At 51.2% G+C, this 16,930-nt stretch overlaps 4 protein-coding genes across 4 annotated transcripts; 1 reads left to right on the forward strand and 3 right to left on the reverse strand.

Annotated features, from left to right (window-relative positions):
• Nucleotides 1–1,986: 1,986 nt before the first annotated feature.
• Nucleotides 1,987–4,090, forward strand: AA0111_g10142 (hypothetical protein; the record flags this gene model as incomplete). Its single annotated transcript, XM_028643859.1, has 2 exons — nt 1,987–2,730; nt 2,786–4,090. The coding sequence occupies 2 exons, from the start codon at nt 1,987–1,989 to the stop codon at nt 4,088–4,090; spliced, it is 2,049 nt and encodes a 682-aa protein (XP_028502285.1).
• A 438-nt stretch (nt 4,091–4,528) lies between these two features.
• Nucleotides 4,529–6,656, reverse strand: AA0111_g10143 (hypothetical protein; the record flags this gene model as incomplete). Its single annotated transcript, XM_028643860.1, has 2 exons — nt 4,529–6,243; nt 6,359–6,656. 2 exons carry the CDS (start codon nt 6,654–6,656, stop codon nt 4,529–4,531), a joined length of 2,013 nt encoding a protein of 670 aa, XP_028502284.1.
• Nucleotides 6,657–7,157: 501 nt separating this feature from the next.
• Nucleotides 7,158–9,218, reverse strand: AA0111_g10144 (hypothetical protein; the record flags this gene model as incomplete). Its single annotated transcript, XM_028643861.1, has 2 exons — nt 7,158–8,631; nt 8,689–9,218. 2 exons carry the CDS (start codon nt 9,216–9,218, stop codon nt 7,158–7,160), a joined length of 2,004 nt encoding a protein of 667 aa, XP_028502321.1.
• Nucleotides 9,219–10,594: 1,376 nt separating this feature from the next.
• On the reverse strand, nt 10,595–16,360 carry AA0111_g10145 (Phospholipase; the record flags this gene model as incomplete). The annotated part of the gene is made up of 1 exon (XM_028643862.1): nt 10,595–16,360. The coding sequence occupies one exon, from the start codon at nt 16,358–16,360 to the stop codon at nt 10,595–10,597; it is 5,766 nt and encodes a 1,921-aa protein (XP_028502274.1).
• Between the last annotated feature and the right edge of the window lie 570 nt (nt 16,361–16,930).

Genomic DNA, 16,930 nt, shown 5'->3' on the forward strand with positions numbered 1-16,930 from the left:
TTTATTACTGTCAGCATCGCTTCCTTGGAGCACATCAACGGCGACAACGAGAACTCTTGGCAAAAGGAACTATGCTTCGCGTTAGCTTCTTGTGATTCCGGTGTTCGGGCACGTACAGAATCCGGAAACCATCGCCGCTAGTTTTCTGCAGGAGTTCCTCAAGCTCGAACAGCGCTTTTGGACGTAAGATTGTATCTTGTTGTCTATCTGCATTTGATGAATATATTTCTCTCAACATAGATATACGCAAGGATATCAGCTTACCCATACGAAAGAGGCGCACGTCGAATGGTCCCATATCGTCAAACAGTTGTTTCTGGTTGGCATATATCCGCTGGAGTGGTACTTCCCAGTCGTCGTAATATGCATTTCTGCTAGCAAAATCCGATGGCAGTTCCATGCCGAGAACGAGTGAAAGCAACTGAACTATCACCGTCTCCGTGGAGGGGCACCCGGAGGCTAATGAGATGAATGCGCCATCCCACAAGGCTGAGGCAGTGTAAGCCTACGCATGCAGCCTCAGCCAATGGACGATTGCGTGATCTTGCCTCCGCGCAAAAGTAACGATATCGCCTTGATTGTTCCTTAGCGAAAGGACAGGCTGACCTGTCACTCGTTCGTGAGTCTGCCTTCCATCCCAAGATCCAGTCAAGAAGACGCAAGATCGCATTTTGTGTACCGTTGTCCTGAGCCTCGAGCAGGACGCGTTTCATAGTTTTCGTCACAAGACTCCACGCCAAAACACGTATCTTGTATAGGACAACACGACTCTCGTAGCCACGATTTACAAGAAGTGTGGTACTCCGGTGAAGGGTTACAAGTTATGATTGGTGAAGTGGACAACATTCAATAGATTACGTAGCTGTCATTGACGTAGCGCCAAGATCTATGACCAGCCCATTCGCTTATTGCTTTAGATCATTCGTTCATCGCTCCTTCTTCTTCAGAGCTCTGCACAAATCAGTTGGAAGTTCGAGTCTCATCGAGAAGGCTCACCGGAGGTCTGCCTTCATATGTCACGTCGTTAGTACTCGTGTTAACAGTTACGGGGGAATGCACACGTCCGTACCTCGGGAATCTCGTCCGGCGCATAGAATTCCCACTTATCACGTTTTTCCTTGGTTACTCAGCCTTGTAAGTATACATGCTATTATGGGGTGAGACATACTTTGATGTCAAATTCATCAATGGATGAGACATTTGGGTATCTCTCCTGTAAGAACGCTTCCAGCTTCTTTCGTGTTATATATCCCGATATTTTTTCTTCGACAACATTGTGCTTAGGCTGACGAGCCATCGCAGCCTTTTGATTAGGGCTTAAAGGTCAGCAGGAAGTGTTGTGGGTGAACAGTTGGACAAGGCTGATTCGGGCTACTGACTCTCAAGAGAATCAGCCTTGGATAGCCAAATGAGTGAATTTATGTCAAACCTGAGGAACAGAGCCTCATCCGCCTGATGATCCTGTCGCTTGTGCTTCAATTGTGCATGAGATAGAACCATTTGCCTGGAGCGAGAAGCGGGCGGCTATCTGTCGCGATTGGCTAATGTGCAGCAGGCTGTATATTTGCTCTTTTGTGGCGTTCCCAGCTCAAGTAGCCTGCGACGTGCTTTCCGTTTCCGGCGGCCGTTGGTCCTGTCACCGGGCCCAGTACCTCGTTCAGAGCCTTGCAGGCTGAGTCGCAGCTAATGGTATGCGATGGCCCCCACCACACTCAATGCACGATTTATCGTGGAGGCAGAGTCCATCGTGAAGGGCGATAACTTAGGCGATAGATGTTTGTGCCGCTATTTGTGATTGGCTTGAATAGCGTTCGTATCGTGGCGATGTAAAGCAGAGGACGAAATGGCAGCTGACAGTTCGTTATGGCCGCAGCCTCGAGATGAAGGCTTGGAGGGAACGCACGTTCCCTGAATCTGCCGCAGTCATACATTAAGTTGGTCAATCCTTACTCGACTGCAGTTTGCACTACCTCCTTATCTTTCAACATGGGCCAGTGTTTCTCAAGCCTGCATAGCAAGCATGGTATACCCAATGAAGAGGAAGCGCTCGGATCTGCCTTACCAAATCGAGAACATCTAGACAATTCTAGGAAGGCAACGCCGGAGTCGATCAAGGCACGCGATCGAGATCAATTTGACGCAGACGACAAAATCAGCACGACACTGCAAGCAAATCAGCACTTTTTTGACATTGGAAAGATCAAGTACGAACTTTTCGAGGAATTGAGATCCAACGAAGTTGGCGAGGAAGGCAAGCCCATAATACTCCCTGACGAGGTCAAACGCCTCTGGGCTCGCACCTATTATCGCAGAGTTTACACGAGCCAAGTCTGGTACGACTTGGCATGGGACAGAAATGACTTCATGGAACAGTTCGTTCGGATCATGTCAGTCTTGATACGTATTGATTTCTGCAGATGGGACCAGTTTCACACAATCTTCATTATTAGGTCAGACCGGCGAGATGAGCATCTCCCTTTTGATCTAGAGGAATTGAAAGAGGAGGATTTCTTGGGTGGAGTAACAGGATCCAACTTTCATGCAGCACAATTCGCCTTTTGTCCGAGTCAGATTCCGCAACAAGAAGATGAGTTTAGACTGCACAGTGAAAAGCGGCTCCCCTGGGTCGATAACCCTAAGCGCATAGGGCAGGGTGCTTTTGGAAAAGTCGAGAAGCGAACAGTGGCAAAGGGCTTCTTACAATATCAGGACTACACTATCAACTCTAGAGTGAGTTGCTACTGCCAGCCTAGGGCCTCTCATGCCTCGCTAACCGCCCCGCTAGGCCAAAGCTGTCGCCGTTAAGACCTTGTCTGGGGTACATGCACGCCAAGACGAGTTCAAAAACCTGAAAGAACTGCGCGAATGTCTCAGTGATCACAAAAGAATTATGGTCAATATCGTCACGATGGTTGAACAATCGAGTGAGGGCGACATCTATCATATCGTTTACGAGTTGGCCGCGTACGACCTAAATGTCTTCCTGACGAACATGCCTCGAAGCCTAAGAGAAAAACGCCATGCAACAGCTGGCCCTGAAAGAACGGATTCTGCAAATATGTGGCCTGGCGATCTGATTTCAGAGAGCGTTAATCTTGCCGATGCATTGGACTATCTTCATAACCGACTTTTCGCTGAGTCCCATGTATCACTCTCCCATAACGACATCAAACCGGAAAACATTCTAGTAGTCTACCCCGAGACTACCAACAGGCAGGACAGGTTCCCTGTCGGACAGTGGAAGCTTGCCGATTTCGGACTCTCGGTCGTTAAGCTCAAGCGACCATATGCTAGCCACAGTAAACACTTGAGCGTAGATAACGCTGCACTGAGTCCCTCTAATCCACAGAAGACCCATAGGACTGACAGGCCTCCCTCTGTGTCAAATGCCATGCCCACACGGGACCCGGGCCAGTACACGGCACCAGAGTGGGACCAGACTACCCCAAAACCAGTAGACTGTAGAAGGGCTGACGTGTGGTCATTTGGATGCGTTCTGTCTGAGATCGTCACCTATGCTGTTAAGTTGGACTGTCAGCTGGTCGAAAAATTCCGCGATTCACTTGGAAAAAGTGAGCAGCCTGGTCAACGGGAGCCGCAAGACCATCGGTTCTACGACCACGAATCTAAGGATGTTAAGCCCCAGTTTCTTAACCACCTCACGAAGCTACCAAGCGAAGCTCATGGAGACAAGCGTATTCCGGAAAACAACCATTGGATAGGTTCCTGTGTCGACCTCATCAAGGAAATTGTTGTTCAGGACCCCATTTCACGACTCTCAGCGACCAAAATTCGAGCGAGGCTCAGCGAGATCGATTTGTCTATGCGTGACCAAAAGAGAATCTGGCTAAGTCATGACTTGCAACCACTAGACACGAGCATGCTGGACACAGGCATTGCGGTATCTGGCTCAACAAGTGCTATATCCCAAAGTCCCACGGAGTATGGCGATTCCGACCACCCAAGAGATGATTTGGTGACTAGAGTGCCGAGTATCTGCGTTCATCACTCGGATAACTCAATGCCTGAAATTTCCCAATCTCGGCACAGTGTTGACGATGAACGACGGAGAGCTACAGCGCCTAGATGAAACAAAAAGAGCGTCACGGCAGTATGTCTCCATGTACGCTATAGCCCACAAACTATAGGGAATGACAACCACGAAATGTGCTTCTCTGCACCCTGCCACCCTGAGAACACGGATGGGAAACTTGATGCACGAGCTACTTCCACACCAAAGGCAGTAAGAACGAATATCGTTTGGCGTGCATATGCTTGTATGCAAGAATCTAGGTTTTTTATTATGCCTTGTTGTATTCCTTAATGCGCGGCCCTTGGTCGGAAGAATGACATCTAGGAATATATTTGTTTCAACTCGATCAACTATGCATGCATAGCCAACTAGCTAGATTGCTAATATTGGCACTGGGTATTCTCTCAAATAACACTGAGAATTCTTTTAGAGATTAATATGCTAATCTTCTACCTAGCCTTTCTAGAGATTTAGGCAACTTATTATCTTTACTTCTTAGATAATCAGGTGGCTTTCGGGGTTAAGAGCCGAGTTGACAGGATTTCCCGAACTTGATGGAATGAAGTCAGAGAGGTATGCTCGTAAGCCGGGATCGCATGCATACACATATGTACCGCGAATGCCTCGTGTCAAAAGCACAGCATAAATCTGAGTTATGAATCGCAGCAAGTCGGCATCGGAGTACTTCCTACCGAGCGCGCGATTATTCTCTTTGCCCTTTTTGTCAAAGTACGAATCGCGATCGACATAAAGCCGCCTTCGGGCCGGATCGAAGCGCAAGTCCAGCCCGATGATGACGCCAACATAGTTCAAATCATAACCCTGCACCGTGTGCACCGACCCTACTTCCTGCAGCGCATTGTCGGACGATACCCAATCTGTTGGCGTACTGTTCCAGCGAAGTCTCGTGTCACCGATCTCAATATCGAACGCCGTCTTGTCCTTTTGCGTCTTCCACTCCCAAGCATAGCCTGCAACCATGCGAGAAAGTCCCGCTTCAGCATTCCGTTGGAAGATTTCATCACGCATTTCTTCAACAGTGTCGAAGGCGCGGAAATCGTATTCTCCGAGACTCAATCGTGCTCGCGGGACCGAGAGGGGGTTGGGATCAAAGATCCATCGAATGTAAGACACAAAATCCGAACCCGCTTGTACGCGCATTTGAGTGCGGAGTTGGAAATGCTGGCCCGTTGCACGCGTATCGGAAACGAGACCTGAGACCAGCTCTTGTGGGAGATCGGCTGGTCGAACGCTCTGCATTGCATCTAGAAGGAAGACCTGCTGCCTGCTCTTCGCCGTGATCCAGTCAAGCTGCGTCTTACTGAAGTCGTCGCTGCCAAAAAGCTCCCTTGTAATGGTTGTAAACTTCCCGTTGAGTACCCCCAATGGTTGATTAGCGCGCTGATTGAGTCGGTGGGTCTCGTCGATTATCAGCAAGTCGAAAATGCCGTCTGCTTCTCCTACTTGGAAAGGTGTCATGACCATGTCCGGATGGAGCCCGCGTGTCTTTCGAAAAACATCTTTGATGGTACCGCGTAACGACTGCTGCGGAACAACTAGCCCAATTCTGCAATCTTGGAGGAGACGCTGATTAGCTGCAGTGAAAAATTCAAAGAACCGTGAGTCGCTGTCGAGATCATCAAGTGAGTTGAGGGCTGCAATATCGACAAGAAGTTTGATCAAGTATATAGCCACAACCGTCTTGCCGGTGCCTGGGTCGCCTTGTATTACGATCTTGCTTCTCCCGCCCGTCGACAGATCGACAAAAAACCTGGTAAGAATCTCTTCGACAGAATCTGCTTGATCTTCCGTAAGCGCTTTGTAAGGAGAAAGCTTGAAGAGACTGCTGTTCTCGATTTCTGGAATACTTCGAGTAAACATTCTGTCAGATTTGAGTTGTTCGAAGATAGTGCGAAATCCTGCGCGATATGCTTCTCTCTGGTAGTACTGCGCGTCAGTAATGCCGTTGTTCCGATTAAGTACTTGATTTGCGCCGTCACCAGCCATCATCCTGATGAGATAGGACTCCAAATCTAGACAGACTGACTTGTTGTATTTCTCATGCAGGATGACTCTAGCGTTTTTCAGGTGTTGTTTAGCTGGTGTTTCGAGGTGTTGTCGTAATCGACTGACAGCGTTAAGCGATTCTCCAACGTAGATGTCCCTCAGTACACTGTTTGAATTTCTCCCGCCTGTATAGCCATAGTTATCTAACACATACACCACAGGCCAATTTCCATGTTTCTCATCTTGCGACCTCCACGTGGCAACGGCAGGTCTGGAAAACTCAACCTGAGCTATTTGGAAGCTTGTCATATTTTGTACTAACGCCTCGGGCCTTATCCACAGGGTACTTCTTGCGTGTGACTTCGAGCTTTTCTAGCACAATCTGGTCTGGATCGGCTCCTATACGAATAGCGAGTAGATGACAATACGTGAGGACGTCTGCAAGTTCCTCGCGCACGCGCTTCGGTTCAGCGTCTGCACTCCACTGGAAGCACTCGAGCAACTCTGCAGCCTCGATCGATATACTTTTAGCGAGGTTCTCAGGAGTGTGAAATTGCTCCCATTCACGCTCCGCGGCAAATGCCACAAGTGCGTCGCGGACTGAGGTTTCGCCCATGTGGTGTGGCACGGGTTCTATGCCATTGAATCAGTACATCTGCTAGATACACCGGGTTTCGACTTACGATATGAAAGCCGGGAAGCTACTTGAGCGTTGTGTTGTAGCGACGCGCTGATGGAAGAAGCCTCGAGCCTATTGCGACACGGTGGTTTTTCAGAAGCAGGAACACTTGGGAAAGCTCCAGCAAGTCAAGTGCGGTGGAATAAGGGACAGGAACAAAGAAGGACAGATATGGGTGTATATATACTTCGATTCATGAGCTCAGCTCTTCACCAGAAAAGGCCCGTTATGGCGCTAACATACCCAATTAAATTGAGCCAAGGAGGAAACGCTGCAGCCACATCACACGCTCACATGCGATAGCGAGTAAATAGGTAGCTCAGTCGCTTCTTGTATTATTTATAGATATAGATAAGTACATGAAGCACCTGTTCTGATAGGAAACTCCGAAATAGCCCCCACGCAGCACTTTGTTCCCAGTCAGCAACTTCAGCGCTTCTACTGCGTAGAGAGAATGTCAAGTGCTGCTTTCTCGCTAAGCATAAACACCGCAAGAACCGGGAACGCACCAGGAGCTCGAGGGAACGCACTTGCGTCGACAACACGGAGACCCTCTACGCCACGAACACGGAACTTGGAATCAAGGACGGCGTTTGGATCGTCGTCTGATCCAATAGAGCTAGTACTTGTGGCATGATGGCCATAGTTGTTATCTCGAATGAATTGCTCATCATTGCCTTCATCTGAGCAACTGCCGTCAGCGCTGACACTGCCGGAACAGGTAGGCCAAATGACCTCATTTGGGCCAACGGGCGCTGCCACACCAGCATGGACTCGTCGGAAAAACGCTACGGCTTCCTTGATGGCAGCGATATCCTGGTCTGCGCCCTCGTCAGAGAAGTGACGGAAGTTGATTTCGGGTTGAGCTGTTGGGTCGGCTGACCGGAGCTTCACATAGCCAGCGCGGTTGCTGCCGTGCATATGGACGGTGTGGAATCCAAACGTGTTAGGAGGATCAATGAATGACTGGTTCGGGGTTTGAGGCCAAAAACCTCGAACACCCACAGGTCCAGACCACATTCCGATATCGCGCTCTCCAGTGCTAGAGTGGTTCGTCTTCAAAAAGAACATGCTTCCCATGATGCTGCCCTCGGCGTATGGGCCTTGTCCTTGTTGCCAGAGATCGTAACACGGGTCGTTAGGGGCACGAGGTGTGCACTGTGATCGAGGGAACCCTGAACCGCCATCGACACTGATGTTTTGTGCCGCGAGCCCAATAGTGGCAATCTCGTTGTGGTCTTGCATGTTACGTCCGACTCCAGGAAGATCCGCCACGACTGTGATATTAACTGCTTCTAGGTCGGCAGCTGGACCGATACCACTCAACAAAAGGAGTTGAGGCGTGTTGAATGTTCCTCCGCTAACGATGACCTCTTTGCTGGCATACATTTGCTTGGTAGTCGCATCGTTTGATGCATTGTAACGCAAATCGCCTTGATAGATGCTCTTGCCTTCAAGGTATTCGACACCAATCGCGCGGGGAGCAGTTCCGTTGACGGAATCTTCGAAAAGTACTTTGCTGGCCAAGGAGTTCAATCGAACTTCTAGCGGGTAACTCTTTCTTCCGGTAGAATCGACTGCCCTTAGAGTAGCGAGGACATGGTCTCTGACGCTGTAGTGACCCCAAGTTCCATTGGCGTGGAAAACTCCTCCAAAGAGGCCGACGGTTTGGTCCCTGTCCGAGCGTAACTGATTAGGGTCCGTATCGAAAAGTTGTTTCAGCTCATCAGGATTCTGTCCAACTTCAGACACCAAAGATCTGTATATCTCCGACGACTGAGGCGAGGTAGTGAATACCGTTCCATTCCCTTCGTTGAGTTGTAGGTAACCGTCAAATCCATGTCCAGGCGTTTCGCGTGGAAGATACAAATTCTTCTCTGTCTTCACGAAGATTTCTCTCATCCGTTCGGGACTAATGTTCACGTTAGAATATCTGTTTCCAAAAGTATTAGGTTTCATCGTGACTCACTTCCAAGAAGAGTCGCCAGTAAGGGCTTCGATCTGACTCCAATCTCGTTCACTGGGAAGAACGTTGAACCCTGCATTCACCAGAGTCGAACCTCCCAGAGTAGCACCGCGAGTATATTGGACACCGAGCATTTCTGCACCAGCCGGGGCAGAACTACCGGGACCAACCCAAAGGTCTCCGTTTGAAAGTCTCCAAGTGAGTCGCTGATACCTCTTGGTTTGCTCGTCGTCATCGTAATGGCGAACCCAGAATGACCAGCCGAGGTTTGCGGGAATAGGTACTTCCGAGAGGGCGAGAGCTTGCGTTCGTTTTTCGGCGCTCTCGTCATCGCCGGCTTCAAGCAACAGAGTCTTAAAACCAGCCTTGGCAAGGTTGACAGCCAATGGGCCACCACCTGGGCCACTACCTACAACAATGTAGTCGTAGGTATCATTTGATCCTTGGGACAAGGCAGTAACAGAGCTAATGGTAGCAATGAACAGAGCGGCACTGAGGCCTAGCGAACCGTGGGTACGATTGGAGAACCGCATAGTTGCTGCAACAAGCTGATTCGAGGCTTAGAAATGATGTAAGAACAATGGTAGAGATAGGTGATGAAAGAGATATGAGGGCAGGCGGATGTGGTTCTAATTAAGCAAAAATCACGGTCTCCTATAATGAGTATTCCACATCTTTGACAATGAGCACCGACAATACAGACAACAATACGGACGAACAAACACACCGCTACGCAGATACTATTGCACTCCTTAACACCGCTACCTGGGTACTATTGCACTTCTGCGGGTGAATTTCTAGGTCATCGGACCAGTTTAGAACGTGATTATACAACAAGAGCGATCACTCCACGTATACAAACAGAAATTGGATAGTTGTCTATTCATTTGATCACAAATCAGAGCACGCCTGAGTACACGCTCAATGTATGAAACATGCGAGTTCTGCTTGATCACATTGATTCTTGGCGAAAATAGATTCTTGATAGGGATTAGTTCGACGAATACCTACTCGTGGGAACAAAATAGGTAGTTATGCCGGATGTTTAGGTCTGTGCCAAGCTGCCAAGTGTGACTTTGTGGAACAGTATGCCACCGTGCGAGATTGTAGTCGTACAACTATAACAAACTGTCCTGTATAGGATATACCGCCGTGTCTTGATGGCCTCTCTATGTACTGAGAAATCCCCCGTTAACGTGTGAACAGCGTTCTTCCAACGATTTGCTTGCGTGTTGCGGCGCTAACGTACCCACTAAGACCGGCCCTAGTAGACGACACTGTAGCAACATCACAGGTTCGTATGCGACACCGAGTGAAATAGATCTCGTAGAGTTGGCTGGTTGGAATTGTACCGTCGTGACCAGACATGCCTTATACTCGGAGATAGACTCTATGTGCAGGCCTAAATCTCCCATCTCAATCATCTCAGGCAGTACAAGAGAGCGCGAGGGAATCCGCTTGAATGCGGACGATACAAGTGTGACTTGAGAAGGACAATTACTCAAACTCGTTCTTGAATCTAGATCTATGAATTATAATTTTGCCAACCCCCAACTTTCCAAGGAACATGCAAACAATGGTGTAATATCGATACTAGGAAGAAAAGATAGAACAGAAAGACAAGGGAGAAGATGTGCAAGACAAAAGATTATTGAGAGGGAAAAGAGATGTATGTATGCAAATCACGGCGCAGTATAATGCTTCCCACCCAACCCACCCCCAACCATGCAACGAACCAGCCATCAAAACTAGAAGGAAACAGTACAGCACGAAAATGAAAACAAGAGAGAAAAGAGATAACAAAATACTCCCACTCAACTCCCATCGCCCACGCGCGCTGTAAACAACATCTCGCTGCCATTCTGCTTCTTGCTCTCTCTCTCCGCACAACCCCGCCTCTCCCCTCAACTTAATTATAAATCTCCAACGGCGCAATCTGGTCAACATTATACAACCACCCTCCCCCTCTCTCCTCACTCTCCAACCAATCATACGGCCAAAGCACAATATGTCCCTGCACCAACTCCAACAGACGCTTCGCATCCTCCTTATCCAACATACTATCCGCATCTGTCGCGTGGAACTGTCTATTCGAACTCTTCGTCGTCGCGCGACGCCGGGAGCGTTTAGTGTTGGAGCGGTTGGGCGTACTGCCGTTTTGGTTGTGGGATTGGTTCCCGGGGAGGGCGGAAGGGTGGATCGGGGGTTCGGAAATGGTGATGCGTTGGGAGCGGTCGCGCATTGAGTGCGATGTTTGCGGTGGTCCATTTGCGTTTTGAGTCGCAAAGTCCGTGTGGGAGGTGTGGTCGTTCGGAATGGGGGGTGGAGCAGGGAAGGTAAACGTCTTCTCCGGTGGAGCGGGGTTCATGGGTGACACGACCGCATCGTCAGCGGGTTCCGGGGCTAACTTCTCATTTAGAGTAGATCCAGATGCTGTTTCGACGTGAAGGCCACCGCGCGTGGTGGTTGGAGGCGGGCTTTGAGATTGCACGCGTTTTTCTTGGTCGTTGGCCCATTGTTCCACTCCACCCATGCTGGAGTGGTGGGTCGTGCTATGTATGCTCTCGCCATTCACTCGGTCCGAGTTGTTGGTCATCTTCTCGGTGAGCTTCTCTCCTAGGGCTCCGACTTGCTTTCCGACAGCACCAGCCCCCGAAGTGAACTTGCTTGTGAGGCCGGTCCCAGGCGGCCCAGTTGTACCTGGTGCATCCTGCTGTTTGTGCATCTGGCTCTTGTCCCCACCTTGAGATTTGGTGAAGCGTTCCGAGAATGCAGCATACTCCTGGTACTCTTTCCAAGTCCGAACCTCGTTATCGGGCATACAGCGGAAAACCTGGCGGAACAGCTTTGTGTTGTTCTCTGCGACTTGATGCCAAGTGTCGAGGAAGAAGGTGTCATTGATGGGGTCACGCATGCAGTCTTCGGTGACGATGGGTCGACGCATCTCCGAGAGAAAGGGATTGATGATTGAGGAGGAACCTTGGCTGACGGTTCTTTGCAGAGCAGGTGGGCCACCAATGTCGGTATCATCCAGGAGCGGCAAAGCAGGCAGCTGACTGAGTTGTGTCAAGCCTAGCTTCAGCGTATCCATGCGGGGTAACTTGGGAGGCGGGAGGCCAGCATAACCAGTTCCGTCAGTTTGTGTGCTGATGGCACTATTCCGGGTACCAGTGGTGCCACTACGTTTTCGGGTCTTGAGCGTTGCGCTCTTACGTGGCGTAGCTGCAGCACCTTCCGCAGCAACGTCAGTTACGAGTTTTTCATGGCCATGCTCGTCGATGTAGGAGTCTCGGGCTAAGGTCGTAACAGGGCGTGTCTCTACAGCTTCACGCATATGGTCAGCGCCCTCTCCACGAACATCCTTCATATGTGCGGAGTTGTGTTGGACGCGAGGATCCGCTGATGGCTTTTTGGTGCTTTGTAGATGTGGATTGTGGTCTTGCGCCCAGTCAAAGTCATGGTTGAAGCTGTGTAACTTCTCCGCCTTCTGGATAAGCTCATCCTGCATCTTGGAGTGATTCTCTTCCAACTTCTCTTCGGTCGCGCGCTGAGCTGTTGGCGAACCAGGTCCAGAAGACTCAGTCTGAAAGCCGACACTATCGGCATCAGACATTTGGCTGAGCATCTCCTCTTCAGAGATACAGTCAACATCAACACCGAGATGCTCTCGCATGAGGCGCATGCGCAACGTGTGCGGGAATTTGCCGACCTTGTATGGCTGGCCGCCCATGTACGAATCGAGTAGCTCAGTATCGCGGATGATAGCGGCAATCTCAGAGTCTCGCGATCCCAGCATAGACCGCTCGTTGATGTTTGCGGAACCGATGATGGCGACTCGATCGTCAACAACCATGATCTTGGCGTGGATGTACAACTGCTCTGTAACCAACATCTTGTTCGGGCCAATCTCGCCCCACGATCGGAGTGCGTAGAAGTTGATATAATCTTCCGGCTCGATGCCAGCAGCTCGCAATCGTCCGAAGATGGAGCCTTCGCCACGGCAGATGCTGTGATATTGACACGTCATAATGAGACGAACACTGCTGCCTTCTTGCTCATCGACAGTGTTCTGGTAACCAGGCATCAGCGGAAGCATGATGCATGCTCTCCAATCCTCATCGTTGGCATGTGCGCGCTTGATTCGGTCAACAATCGCATCATTAATCTTGTTCTCGATTTTTGTCCCCAGTACATCGCCACTGCTGATGTAGAACTGGTTCTCGATATAAACAAAGTGCTCGGAAGTGGCAATCATCTGCACATATGCGTTCATGATGCTGTGCTCGACCTTGTTAGGCGTACCCAACGACCAAGCGCAAGCAGAACGTAGAATCTGGACTTCGCAAGTTCCATCCAACCCAAGAGCTTCGATGTCGGCTGGGTTGAAGTCAGGTGGTGGAAGAAGGAAGGGCGTGGGTCGAGAGGGCTTGCGCTGGCGCAACAGGTAATTCCACCGCTGTACAAAATGGCGGGTCAGGTCGCGGGCTGGGTGACCCACAATCTGCATACCGACATCGTGCCATGGCATCCTAGGGACTCTCGAGCGGTCGTACATCTCCTCGTAGGGTTTGTCGAGAGCAAAGAAGTCTTGCACACGGGGGTTGGAGTAGTCCTTACCCGGCCACAGCTGACAGTGGTCGGCGTCTTTGGGTGTGTCATCGAGTTCGAAGCCCGTAGGCTTGTCGTCAACCACAACGTGTTGTGGTGTATCCCAACGACCGAAACAAAGGTCAACACCTCCGCAGAAAGCAACAGTGTGGTCAATAACGCAAATCTTCTCGTGATGAGACCAGAAGAATGTGTTTTGGCGGATCTGGTTTGGCGATCGCTGAACAAAAATGTTCGGGTGCAGATCGAGCAGAGAGAACTTGGAGTACTCGGAGTCAATAGGAATAGCGGCACCAATGTTGCGATACATAATCACAAAAATCTTGACACCTTCCTGTGCTTTGCGCTGGAGCAGTCTGTCCAGTCTCCACTTCTGACTAATGGCAGCTGGGCGCCGCAGGTAGAGTTCAGGACTGAGCCACCAGTCGTGAATGTAAATGACATCCCGCGCCATACTAATAGCTCGAGACACATTCCACATATAATCGCGACCGTCTACAAGCCATTGTGCGTAGATCTTCTTGCGCACAGGGGCAAAGCTGTCGAAGCGCTGGCGTTGAGACCATAGTGTGTTCTGTGACATGAAGTTAATGGACTCCTCAAACTGATGGAGCATCCTCTCGTTGCGAGCAAGCAACTTCATCTTGCGTTCGGCGTTGACCAGCTTCAGTTGGTGATGACCTGTTGCGGATGCCTTCGCTTCGCTTGCAAGATCTCTGGCTTTCTTGTCTCTTATCCTAGCGGATTTGGTGTCAAGATGGAAGTCTGCATCGACCAGGAAGACATCATAGACGTTCATCTCCTCGGGTGAATCTACACAGACAACGTAGCTGTGCCTTACCAAGAACCATTTTGGCCAGTGACGGTTCATCATAGCTATCTTGGTCCAGCCTTTCCTATTGTCAACGCCCTTTGAAGATTTAATCATCATGTAACCTTCCTTGCCATGATAGCCGCCCTCGGCCGCTAGGCGGACACCAAGAGCAGACAGCTCGAGAAACTTGCACAGGCGATTGCTGTCAGGGCGGAAGATGAGATAGGTCATGAGACCTCGCAGGTACTGTTCCAACTTCTTCCGTTGCCGGTCATGATGGGTCTGTTTCGCCTGTAGAGGCTGACCAGCGGCCCCAGCAAAACTGCCTTGCCTCGCTACGAGGGCACCAACAGCGCCCTGGGCCTGGCTTCCACTTACACTCGACTGCCTACGTCCGAGGAATGATGACTTCCCCCGCCTCGGTCTATTTGGTCGTTCAGTAGCGCTTGCGTCGCCTTCGGGTCCGCTTGCTCCTCCACCGACTGCAACCTCTTCCTCCTCTTCCTCGCCTTCGTCGTCTAGGATGCCATAGCCGCGGAGTCCTCGAAGGTAAGGCAAGACACTCCTGGGGAAGCGCGGGAGCTTCGTCCGCGGATCTTCTTTTTCTTCCTCCTTTTCATTCTCGCCGTCTTTGGCGGCCTTGTCCTTGATTTCTCGCATACGATTAGCCGGACGGCTACGGAAGGCATCCTGCTTCTCCTGGACTTTGAATTTCAAGTGCAGATTTGCAAAGTCGGCAACACTCCTGTAGACTACCCATTTCATCCTAGTCAGACCGCTACCGTATTCCAATTCGATACGCAATGCAGTGTGACGATCGCCCTCCTTCTTGGCAGAGCGATCCGTGTCGGTGATGGTGACCTTGAGCTGCTCAAGAAGGACTGGTATCCTTCGGTGACCATGCTCATCGCGCTGGAACATACTCGCAAAGAACAAGGCTGCAGGCGCACCTGCAAGCAATTCGGCCATGAGTTCAGCCGACTTTGCGTGGTCGATCTGGCGTTCTGCCTTTTGACGATTGCCCAAAAGCTTGAGGCTGTTCTTGATCGACTTCCACTTTTGCGCGCTCAGACTTGATGTTCGCTCGCTACGCATGCGCCATGGTGAGGGTTGTCCATTCTCACCAGCAGCACCCCTGAATGTAGTCAAGCTTCGCAAGTTTCCCGTAGGTCGACTTTGTCCTTCAGATTCTTCGGCGTTGGGGTCGTGTCTCCGGAGACCTCCGTATGAAAGTCCTCTCGCACTATGCAGTCCGCGTGTCCAAGCGCTCTCCTTCGCGATCCGCGAACGGCCTTCGTCCTCTGAGTAGCCCTGGCGCTCGTTCTCGGGTATGTCATCCATGGTCGATCGGCGTAGGAAGCCTGGACGGGTCGAGGTGGGTGTCATGTTGGGTGAGTCACGCGAGAAGAAGCCACCGGTGGACTGCTTGGGTGTGGTAGGGGCTGTCTGTGTGCCTTCGCCCTCGCCATCAAACCAACGCCGGCTGCTCTTCCGCCTCTTTTGTCTCGGTCTTCTCGATGCACCCTCGCCCGCGCTTGATTCGCCATCAGCGTCAGCCTCGCTGTCGTATCGCGGCTCGTCGAGCTCGGATGTTGGAGAAAGTTGGCCGTGAGGTGAGCCGCCTTCCTGGCCAGAGGCTGTCAGAGCGCTCAGACTCCGGCCGTGTCCCTGGATGGGCGCTGCCAGTGCCCTCAGCTTGCCCATGAGGGACGAGCTCTGTGTGCTCCTCTCTTTGCCCTTTCCTTCGCTGTCTTCCACCTCCCATGACTGCTGCCGCGAGTTTGCTGCGGGTGGGTCGGATGTGAATGTGGCCGAACGAGCGAATTGCACGCTCTTGCGTTCTCGCGGGGCGTCGGAGAGCTCGCCCTCGGTGGGGTGTCGGGACATGGGCGCGAAGGGAGGGTAGTAGGAGCTGGCGGAGCCATTGGATATGTGTGACGAGGGTTTCGTGGCGCGGATGGGAGCTTCAGTGGTTCCGAGGGGGATACTAGCCCCGTTCGCGTTCACTGGCGCATTGAAGGGAAATTCGCCGGCTTCTTTGGTGGACAAGGGCGAGCCTGTCGGGGCAGATCGCATGATTTTGGGGGCGCCGTCTGAAGGTGCTGGGTTGTGTATGTCTTGTGTCTCATTCCGGGCCTGACCTGCTCCAAGAGGAGGGAGCAGTCGACCCGAGTCATCTGTCCTTCCTGACACTGCCGGCGATCTGGACCGAGGACTGCGCGCCATGGGCGAGGAGCTGGTAGAGCCAGGCATGGTGGCGACGATGATGATGACGACACGGGGCAACGAAGGGGAATCTGAGGCGTCTTCTTCCGGCGAGGTCGCGTGGGGGAAGGTTGTGGTTGCTCAGCTTGTGGGTGTTTATAGCGCCATGGTGTTGACAGTAAACCTGCTGCCGTCACTCGTCACGATGGGATTGATGGGAATTCTTGGCCACGAGCAGGTGAAAGCGAGTTGGTAGTAATGATTCTATGTCATCAGCAGTTGGAAGAAAAGAGTACACGCGGCGCAGATGATCCGTGAACGTCTGGCTGGGTCCTTGCGCGGTTCGAGTAATCTCCCAGGTGCTTTCCCCAGTGAACTGTCTGGATGCGCTAACACTTTTGGCGTCAGGGGCCCTCTTCCGCCTTGCTGACCGCCTGCACCGTGTTGAAGCTCCACCGCACTGCACTTCGCACCGCCCTGCATGCATATACATGTAATCGACTCCAGTATATTTGTTATGTCACTTTTGCATGCACCGCATCCTCCACTGGTGGGCAAAGCAAATTATATGATATCACCCTCGTGCTCTTGACGCCATGGCTGCACCCCGCACTGTAC

The sequence above is a fragment of the Alternaria arborescens genome (genome assembly GCF_004154835.1).
Source record: "Alternaria arborescens strain FERA 675 chromosome Unknown contig_32, whole genome shotgun sequence".
In the NCBI taxonomy this organism is placed as follows: Eukaryota; Fungi; Ascomycota; class Dothideomycetes; order Pleosporales; family Pleosporaceae; genus Alternaria; species Alternaria arborescens.